At 33.2% G+C, this 10,410-nt stretch overlaps 1 protein-coding gene across 2 annotated transcripts; it reads left to right on the plus strand.

The window, feature by feature from the left end:
* The first annotated feature begins 1,964 nt into the window (after positions 1–1,964).
* Positions 1,965–10,162, plus strand: LOC122590827 (villin-3). Of its 2 annotated transcripts, none has more exons than XM_043762997.1 (23): positions 1,965–2,074; positions 3,533–3,669; positions 3,790–3,889; positions 3,980–4,048; positions 4,138–4,374; positions 4,493–4,670; positions 4,869–5,001; positions 5,120–5,279; positions 5,710–5,860; positions 5,956–6,056; positions 6,133–6,291; positions 6,546–6,614; positions 6,718–6,786; positions 6,912–7,049; positions 7,198–7,326; positions 7,505–7,652; positions 7,765–7,775; positions 7,861–8,001; positions 8,085–8,210; positions 8,297–8,365; positions 8,720–8,975; positions 9,375–9,610; positions 9,728–10,162. In XM_043762997.1, the coding sequence occupies exons 2-23, from the start codon at positions 3,614–3,616 to the stop codon at positions 9,839–9,841; spliced, it is 2,850 nt and encodes a 949-aa protein (XP_043618932.1). In that variant the 5' UTR covers positions 1,965–2,074; positions 3,533–3,613; the 3' UTR covers positions 9,842–10,162. The 2 variants fall into 2 exon arrangements, with proteins under 2 accessions (XP_043618932.1, XP_043618933.1); XM_043762998.1 differs by having other exon boundaries at positions 3,541–3,669.
* The last annotated feature ends 248 nt before the right edge of the window (positions 10,163–10,410 follow it).

The raw sequence follows: 10,410 nt of genomic DNA on the forward strand, positions 1-10,410 counted from the left end.
ATATATATATATATATATATATTACATCTAAACAATCATCTTTTAAAAACGAAGATGCAAATTTGGAGACCATGTGGGTATGTGACCGCTTTTAATCGATGTTTAATATAAGGGAAATGAATAATCCTTTTAATTAAAATAGCCTAATAATCTTCCTAACCATGAGATGATGACATGTAAAAAAATCATGGCGCAAGATTAAGAGATATAATTAATGGATACCACATATCACCTTCTTAATGATTTAGAAAGATTTTTAGGTTAATGTTTAAGAGAATTTATCATTTTTTATAATTGTACAAAAACACAAGTGATACAATGCTTTTACGTACATCTGAATATATTTATTAACTATGATGAATATTGGAAATTTAAGAATTTTTTTTTTTAGTTTTTAATCTCTTAAATATAATAGGAAATTTATGTTTCTTTATAATGACTTACACAACACTATATATGTAAGGAGAAATACATGTTTCTATTTCAAAGATTAACTTTCACTTTAAAACTGCATAGCTTCCAAGCAAAGTTGACTTAATAGGATATGCTTAATATAGTGACAATAAACACTGAATATACCGAAACGAAAATATAGTAAACAAGTCTAGACTCTAGAACCACATATATAATTTAATTTTCTTTTTTGACACCATATGAAAATGGAAGCAAAAAGCAACAAGAAAAGAAAGAAAACTAAAAGGCGGCATGGCCGGTGGCATTATCACCGGATCTTTGCCTAAAATTCAACTTTTTAATTATTATTATTAATTATCAATTATATTTTCTTTCCATAACTTAATAGAATTCCCTTTTCATTAATTTCGATGTTTCCCATCCTTTGCCTAGCAGGCTAGCATCTTGCTAGTTGGAGACTTGGAGGTATTTGGTCACCTTTGAGAGTTTAATGATAAACATAACCATTCGAAGTTCCGGATTCTATAAAGCATAATCACTTCTTATATGTTACGAGTATTTTTTATGATCTAAAATATAATTTTCTTTACACATATGTGTAACATCCTGAATGTGATTGTCAACAAGCTGAATTGAGTTCGAATTTAACTTAAATAAGATTTGTAAAATATTTATTTTGGCCTGAACGATTTTCAAAATGCAATAAAAATGGTTAAACTATGAGAAAAAATTAGTGTATTACACATAACATGAAAGGAAAACATTAGATGGATTCATTAAGATGAAATATCATTACTCTTTACATAAGTATTCACATTTAATGTATATGAACTTGGTCAGTCTATATAAACTCGAAGTTTTCTATTTAGATATTTCAAACTTACTTTATGCATCAATTTCAAGCTCATTCAAACAAGTCAAACTGAATTTCAAATTGATACGAGCTCAATTATTGTATTTTTATTAACGGTGTTAAATTATACTCATGAGACATGGAGAAGGGGAGGGGGTTCAGAAATCCGTGGTTTTATATAAAGCATTCACGATGTTTAGGAGTATGTGTATATATGCTAGTTTGTTGTTATAAAAAAATATTACAGTATTATTTATTTATTTTTATTTTATAAAATAGAAAAACAAAAGAAAAGGAAAATAGCTAAGTTTCTTTTGGGTGATAGTAGTAGCACCATACATCCCATACCCATACGGCCATACCATCTTCTTTTTTTTTCCTCTGTCACTATATCTATAATGATAATTGTGTTATAGATAATGATTAATCCTTATAACAAAATAATCTATTAACTATAAATGATGATCCGTAATAAAATTAGGGGCAAAATTAAAAAAGAGAATTAATGAACATATGACTTTCTTAATGTATTAAAAGGATTTATTATGCTATTTGGTCGGGAGAATTTATTATTTTTCTTGTATTATTATATCTATAATTTAATTCTATTCTATATAAAAATATAAATAAACTTTAACTTTTTTGCCAGCTCTGTTTTGGTCTTTCTGTCCATCCTTGTACCGTTTCTTTCTTCTTTCTTTCTTTCTAAAGCACATAATAATAAACCCCTTCTCAAACTTCATCATCATATCATAACTTAATATATATACTTTTTAGAGTTCATAAGCAATCAAGATCTGTATTCAGGTTTGTTTATTTCCATCAGTTACTTAATCTTGTCACTGAATTTTCTTTACTTTAATTGTGTAGATCTTATGCTTTAAAAAAAACTAAACTTTGTGAAGTTAAGTTAAGTTTTTGTTTATACTATTTGGATCTTAATTTGACAGTTTGTGTACTTATTTGACAAACTTTTTAGCATGAATTATTGTTTAATTGTATTTGATCTAGTGAAAGTTGAAAACTTTATTGAATTCAAGATTATGATTCTTGATGGGTTGGATCTATGTTTGATTAATACTTGGTACTAAGTAAAAATGGATTCTTTTATTGATCAATGTTTTCTGGCCTCAATATGTGCTACAGCCAACAGGGTAGTATAGCATTAAGTTTTCAGTTTACTACATGTGTTGACTATGCTGTTGACTACTTTGAATGTTGGAGGAGGAAAATTGTAGGCTGAAAGTTAGGAGGGATGTTATGTACTTCTTAAACAGTTTGTGATCCCCTCCAAACCGTATCGCATTTTGCATAGGTTGCTAGGAGATAGATAGTAATTGACCAAATTTTGGTAGTAGACTCTTAATTATGTTCATTATCGACGGTATATATTGTATCAAGGGTTCAACGAGGTTTGAAAATGTTGGGTGATTTAGATAAAGTAATGTGACGTAATCTGGCGGCTTATGTTTTAGCTTTCTGGAGCTATTTCAACCTGCTTGCGCCTGTAATTTGTTTGTGATTTCTTTTAAATATGAAAGAACAATATTTAGAGTTTAAGCACCTACTATTCTAAAGCTATGTGCGTAATTTGGTAGAATTTTAATGTTTCTTTCCACAAGAAATTGTGTCAGATAAAGGTTGGATCCTAGTCATGGAGATTCCATAGATATTATATTCCAATTTCCTGTTATTCCTCAGTAGCTCAGTGGTATCAACTATAAAAAAATGTTTACTAATTTGTATTTTTAATAGATAGATGGGATAAGGATTTTTGAAACGGTTCATTTTTGAAAGTTCGTTCTTTAAAGTAATTGAAAGTTCAAAACTTTATCAAGTATAGCATTGTATTCTATGTGTTTCACATGAATCGCTTAAAAAAGTTTTCTTTTTTACTAATCATTGTACTCGTTCTTTTCTTCTTCTTTAATTACTATCATACTAGATTATCTAACAATCAATAATCATCAATATATCCAGTCACAAAATATTACTAGATGGCTAACATTCAACAAGTACTTATTTTGGCATCCTACCCCATAAACCTATTGATGAGTAGTAGTTTGTTATGCTGTATATGAGTTAATTTTGTAAAGATGGTAAAGTACTAACGTTGAAGCTCATAATTATAAAGGCTTGACTTACATATTTAGTCTCATATTTCCTAACAAGGGAATCAACTCCCACCAAATATGTGGTAATTACAGCATTAGGAAATCCTGAGTTGTTTGACTTTATAATTCCTTAATGGCTTTTATGTACTAGCTTTTCAGTGACGTTCAATAAAGATTGCATCTCGAGACTCTCTCCTTATTTAAAGAAGATACAGTTTTGATACTTTGCACCATGTCTGGCTCTGCAAAAGCTCTGGAACCAGCATTCCAAGGAGTCGGTCAGAGAGTGTATCCTTGCTGAATTTCTTACTTGTAAAATATAAAAAGCTGTTTGTGCGTATACTAGTATTAATATTAATATATTTCAATTGCAATTGTTCTGTTGGAGTTTCACTTAACAACATGTAGAGGAACTGAAATATGGAGAATTGAAAACTTTCAGCCAGTTCCTTTGCCTAAATCGAATTATGGTAAATTTTACTCTGGTGACTCATACATCGTATTGCAGGTGCGAATGACATAATTTGTGGTTATTAATTTCACTTTATGTATATCTTAATATAATAGTTTTAATCTTCAACTTGTCATGTCTATTCAGACTACCTCTGGTAAGGGAGGTGCATATTTCTACGACATACATTTTTGGTTGGGAAAAGATACTAGCCAGGTATAAATTGCTATTGATTGGTATAGGATGTTTATTTATTTTTATATGAATTCCATATGTATAATATCTCAATCCATGACGTAAATCAGGATGAAGCTGGTACAGCAGCAATAAAAACAGTTGAGCTTGATGCAATTCTTGGTGGGCGTGCAGTCCAGTATAGGGAACCTCAGGGTCATGAATCTGATAAATTTTTGTCATACTTTAAACCATGTATTATACCACTTGAAGGAGGTGTTGCATCTGGATTTAAGGAAACTGAAGAAGAGGAGTTTCAAATACGGCTTTATTCATGCAAGGGAAAACGAGTTGTCAGATTAAAGCAGGTCTGTAACACCACCACCACTATTTTGAGTCATTATATATAATATTTTAATTTAATCTTGATGTATGCCTCTTTATATATGTGGAAATAAAGTTTCTTTGTCCTTTATTTTAATTCAGGTCCCATTTTCTCGATCCACATTGAATCATGATGATGTATTTATCTTGGACACTAAAGATAAGATCTTTCAATTCAACGGGGCAAACTCGAACATTCAAGAAAGGGCTAAAGCATTAGAAGTTATTCAGTTTTTAAAGGAAAAATACCATGACGGGACGTGTGATGTTGCAATTGTTGGTAAGGCATATACTTTACAAAAAAAAGTTATAATAATTGATAGATTTTTTTATTTCTGGCCTAGAAGAAGTTTGCTAACTGAAACGAAATCAGACCAATTGCTGGTTATCTTTTATATACAATTAACACTTTAATCAGTTCATTGATTTCTTTGTGGTTTACAATTTATTTTTTAATCCCTTTATATAAATTATTCAGATGATGGGAAACTACAAGCAGAAGGTGACTCTGGTGAATTCTGGGTCATATTTGGTGGTTTTGCTCCCATTGGCAAAAAGGTGGCCAGTGAAGATGATATAATTGTAGAAAAGACTCCTCCAAAACTCTATTGGTATTGTTTCTCTTGAAACAAAAGATCAGTTGTGTTTATGCACATGCATCAAGATTATATAAACACTTAGTTTTTATACAACTATCAATTATACGTGCAACCTCTGTGTTTTCTGCAGCATTGCTGAAGGCCAGGTGAAGGATGTAGACGGTGAACTTTCAAAATCCTTACTGGAAAATAACAAATGCTATCTATTGGACTGTGGTGCAGAGGTGTTTGTTTGGGTTGGACGAGTAACACAAGTGGAGGAACGAAAAGCTGCAATGCAAGCTGCTGATGTAGGGCTTGGATTTATTATTTTTCTATTTTGTATTATTTTGAGGTGGCATGATGGGTGTATCGGGCTGGTTGGATAAGGGTCAAAAGTCAAAACAGTAGATTGTTAATACTTTCTGAAACGGATTGGTTTAGTTTGGGATGACGGGTTCCCCTTCTCTAAATTATTCTCATAATTCATCTATTAAATACGATCAAAAAAATTATTAATTTAGTAATGATCTAATTCTTTGGACGATACAGTTTCGTAGGTTGTATAAATTACTAACAGACTTTGGATGACTCTCAACCCATTTGTCAGTTCCTTCTTTAGCTAATATTTTTATTTGTCCAATTCGAGATACAATACAACCCAAATCAATCCATTCACAAGTAAATGGGTCTGAGTTGCTACCTCTACTATTATTTATTCTCACATATAAGCATTTGTAGGAATTCATCGTCAGCCAAAATCGCCCCAAGTCAACTCGTGTAACTCGGGTTATTCAAGGTTATGAAACACATTCATTTAAGTCAAACTTTGACTCTTGGCCATCAGGTTCAGCGCCTTCTGCTCCTGAGGAGGGTAGAGGAAAAGTAGCAGGTAAATCTATTATATTGGTGCTATGCTCCTGAATCTTTTTTTTTTTTCTTTAAATTGCAGGATATTAATTTCCTTGCTATTTTTCATATTCTTAGCTCTGTTGAAGCAACAAGGTGTTGGCCTCAAAGGTCTTGCAAAAAGTGCTACATCAACTGAGGAGGTTCCACCCTTGCTTGAAGAAAATGGCAAAATCGAGGTTTGACTACAAACCGTTTGTGTTGTTTGTTTCTTTTCTGGGGTGGAACTTTGAATGATATGTTTATGCGTTTCAGGTATGGCGGATTAATGGCAGTGCTAAAACGCCAGTACCCAGGGAGGACATTGGTAAATTTTACAGTGGAGATTGCTACATTGTCCTTTACACCTACCATTCTAATGAAAAAAAAGAAGATTACTACCTCTGTTGTTGGATTGGCAAAGATAGCATTCAGGTACTTTAAACAAAGTATATGACATGCTATGTTTCTATCATCTGATAAAAGTTAACTTCAGTTGACCTATTTGTAATCCTAAAATGTGAGATACCTTTGAGGTCTATAGTCAATGTCAATGATTAATGCTAATAGAAGTCATAAACAGCCAGTTATAGCATGCAACATCTCAACTAATTGCTTATATTTTCTATTGCGTTTTAAACCATGATTGTGATCTATTTTATAAGATAATGTGATCATTGCAACACCAGGAGGACCAAAATATGGCTGCTCGGCTGGCTACAACAATGTTCAACTCACTGAAAGGAAGACCAGTTCAAGTAATGTACTTGCCATAGGATTTTGATTTTCAAGTTTTTTATTTAATTGCTGCACTTATGATAAAGAAATGTATGTTCAAAACCTAGTATCCTCCTTCTGCAGGGTCGTGTGTATCAAGGAAAAGAACCACCACAATTTGTTGCCATCTTTCAGCCTATGGTTGTGTTGAAGGTGTTTCCATAGTAGTTTTGCAATTATACTCATGCTTTTCTATGTATTAAATTCAGATGTTAACTCTTTTTATATCAGCCGTCCATAATTAAGGATATTCACAAAGACAAATATTTCATTGTTAGGGTGGATTGAGCTCTGGTTACAAAAACTGCATTGCAGACAAAGGATTGAATGATGAAACCTATAGTTCAGATGGTGTAGCCCTCATTCAGATATCGAAAACTTCGGTGCATAACAATAAAGCCATTCAAGTAGAGGCGGTATGCTCCACTTAATACTCTTTATGTTTTATAATTGTTACTCCATATATATTACAGGTATAATTTACTCAGAAACTTGGGATTTGTATCTTCTTAGACTCTAATATAATAATTACATATTGCTTATTATATGTGTGATCTCTTTTAGGTGGCTACCTCATTAAATTCCTATGATTGCTTTCTTCTTCAATCTGGTTCATCATTATTCACCTGGCATGGAAACCAAAGTACTGTTGAGCAGCACAACATAGCTGCCAAAATTGCTGAATTTATGAAGGTATATATATATATAAGCACGGATATCTTAACTTGCATGTCGAAATAGAATGCTTGATGTTACCATATAGGTTTATACCTTTGTAACTAACCTTTATTTTATTTTGTTACTTGAAACAATTCTGATACATGGTCCATATTTTTGCTGGTTAAGTTATTTCCGATTTCTTATCTTTCAGCCTGGTGCCAACGTGAAGTTTGCTAAAGAGGGAACAGAGAACTCTACTTTCTGGTTTGCACTTGGAGGGAAACAAAGTTACACCAGTAAAAATGTATCACAAGAAAGTGTCAGAGATCCTCACTTATTTGCATACTCATTCAATAAAGGTTTCACAAACAAACCTGTTAATATGCTAATTAGATTCCGGTAGATTCTTGATTATAACCTCTAACTAGCAATTTTTTTTGTTATGTGTGGTGCTGCGTTGCGGATCCGTAGGAAAGTTTGAGGTGAGTCCCCCATGATGTATATGCGCAGCATACTTCATTATCTTCTCTATGAATTGCTAAAGCTTTTTTTTTTTTGTTATGACAGATCGAGGAAATCTACAATTTTTCACAAGATGATTTGTTGACGGAGGATATCTTAATATTAGATACACATGCTGAAGTGTTTGTTTGGGTTGGTCAATCGGTGGACTCCAAGGAAAAGCAAAGTGCCTTTGAAGTTGGACAGGTACTTGTTTAGCATAGTTGTCATGCTTTATTAGTATATCGTTTTTAGCTATTTATCAAGTTTGTAATGAGCTTAATTTTCAGAAATATGTAGAGCTGGCTGCATCTTTAGATGGACTATCCCCATGTGTTCCTTTATACAGAGTTACAGAAGGAAATGAACCTAGCTTCTTCACAACATTTTTCTCATGGGATTCTGCAAAAGCTAATGTTTGTATTGTTCCTACCGTAAATAGACATAGATTCTTATGTAATTGAAATTTTCTTATATTGATTTGAATTTTAAATTTGACTAGGCTCAAGGGAACTCTTTCCAGAAGAAGATTTTGTTAATGTTTGGCTTCGGTGGAGGCCATGCTGCAGAGGTAACTGAATTTCATCAAACTCGTGCTTTTGCCTAATGGTCGTATACAGAGTTCCATGTGGGTCGGGTAACAGGTTAAAAGGGCCGGGGTTGGTCTGGGCGGGTCACAGTTTTAGTTGTTTCTTACAACAATAAACTATGAATTTAAGATCTTTCTAATAGATCCAACAATTCAAGAAGTGTTCAACTTTTGAATACGTGTTTAGTCACCTTTGACCTGTTTCATATGATTCGTCGTCAATTAAAGGCGAACTTTCCATATAAATGGGTTGAAATTGTCATCTCTTATTCAGCCTATTCTCCTGTCAGAATATCTTGGTTGTGGGATGTTTTAAGATCTCTGATGTTATTGCAGAGTCAAGATAAGTCGAACGGAAACCAGGGTGGGCCCACTCAGAGAGCTTCAGCCTTGGCAGCCTTGAATTCTGCTTTCAAATCATCTCCAACCTCTGCTAAATCTTCAGCATCTCCAAAGGTACCGAGCCGGGGATCTCAAAGAGCAGCTGCAGTTGCTGCTTTATCTTCAGTTCTCACTGCTGAGAAAAAGGGATCATCCGATGCTTCTCCTGTACGACCTGTTAGAAGCCCACCATCTGAAGGTGGCTCACCTGGTATTCAGTTACTTTTTATCTTATTGTTATCAATGAGTGGACTTCCATTCTTGCTAACTATGATGTTCAACTTGTGAAAATGTAACGTATATATATTGTATTCCATTCATTCGCTGAGCTCTCATTTTGCTAAAAAGCAGGTCTGGGACGAATCAATTTTTTTTTGTTCATTAGAGAAAGGCCAAGCCTGGTTGGCCTGAAACTTTTTCAATAAAAAAATAATCCTATTAAGCTAGTAATTTATAATATGTGGTTTACTCATTTGACCCACTAGAGATGAAACATGACATGAATCCAGCCATGCTGATAGATACATTGATTGCTTTCTTCTTCAATCTGGTTCATCGCCTTACATAAGGGGAAATGCCACATGTACTGACAGTCCACGACTCTTTGCAGGTGTAGCAAAAAGTGAAGAACCTTCTGATGGTTTGGAGAGTAACGAAGGTTCAGAAGTTACCACCGACCCTTCTGAGCCAATACAAGAAACAAATGGAGAAGGTTCAGCACCACCCAAGTCAACTACAGATGAAAACGAATGTGCTAGTGTCGATAGTCAGAGCACTTTCAGTTATGAACAACTTAGGGCTAAGTCGGAGAACCCAGTTACAGGAATCGACTTTAAGAGAAGAGAGGTTTGTTTTCTATTCTATTAATCCAATGTATTTCAGTGTTTTTTTTGTTTTTTGTTTTTTTTTTTTTTCCAATTCTGCATGCCTAATGATTATCATGCTGCTTTCTTGGTTATCTAGGCGTATCTATCTGCTGAAGAATTCGAGACAGTGCTCGGGATGACAAAAGAGGCATTCTACAAATTACCAAAGTGGAAGCAAGACATGATGAAGAAGAAAGTTGATTTGTTCTAGGAATTGAAATGTGGGCAAGATAAGATTTATTCTTTTGATTCTTAGTTTTTTCATTGTGTTTGTGCTTTGATGATTATAGGAGTTAGTATGGGTTGTTTATTAATGCCCTCTGAGTAAAGAGTGATTTTTTTGCCTCTCTTTTGCTGCATCTGTCATGTTTAAGCTGCGTCCAATTGTTGCTTTGGGATCGAATTCTCTGGTATGTATCTGAGTTTGAGTTTGTTTGTGGTATTTATATTGTTTAAAAAGACTGTAAATGGTGATGTATTTGTATTTGAGTACTCAGATATTAAGGGTTAAAAGAGAGATTCTTGCTTGGTATCTATTGTGTCACTTTTCATTATCTACATATTTATAAGTTAATGAATTATGGATATCGTTTAGGGTGAAAAAGTGGTACACAATTTGATTTACAAAAAGATACAATTAAGAGCTTGGAGGCCTAAGATACGGAGTCGCTTTAACTAGTTAACATTTTTGATAGTTAATGCACCTAATGACTAATGTATCAAGACTTTGAAGAAGAAGAAAGAAAAAGTATGATGACAATGATTTAATTGACACTAAAA

Source organism: Erigeron canadensis, chromosome 3 (assembly GCF_010389155.1).
Source record: "Erigeron canadensis isolate Cc75 chromosome 3, C_canadensis_v1, whole genome shotgun sequence".
Lineage (NCBI taxonomy): Eukaryota > Viridiplantae > Streptophyta > Magnoliopsida > Asterales > Asteraceae > Erigeron > Erigeron canadensis.

What these genes read in the sequence shown, in the direction of transcription:
- LOC122590827 (XM_043762997.1), top strand. Translation starts at nt 3,614, where the DNA reads ATGTCTGGCTCTGCAAAAGCTCTGGAACCAGCATTCCAAGGAGTCGGT. An exon ending in TGAAAGGAAGACCAGTTCAA is followed by an intron (nt 6,615 to 6,717) that starts GTAATGTACTTG and finishes CTCCTTCTGCAG; the next exon opens with GGTCGTGTGTATCAAGGAAA. An exon ending in AAGCCATTCAAGTAGAGGCG is followed by an intron (nt 7,050 to 7,197) that starts GTATGCTCCACT and finishes GATCTCTTTTAG; the next exon opens with GTGGCTACCTCATTAAATTC.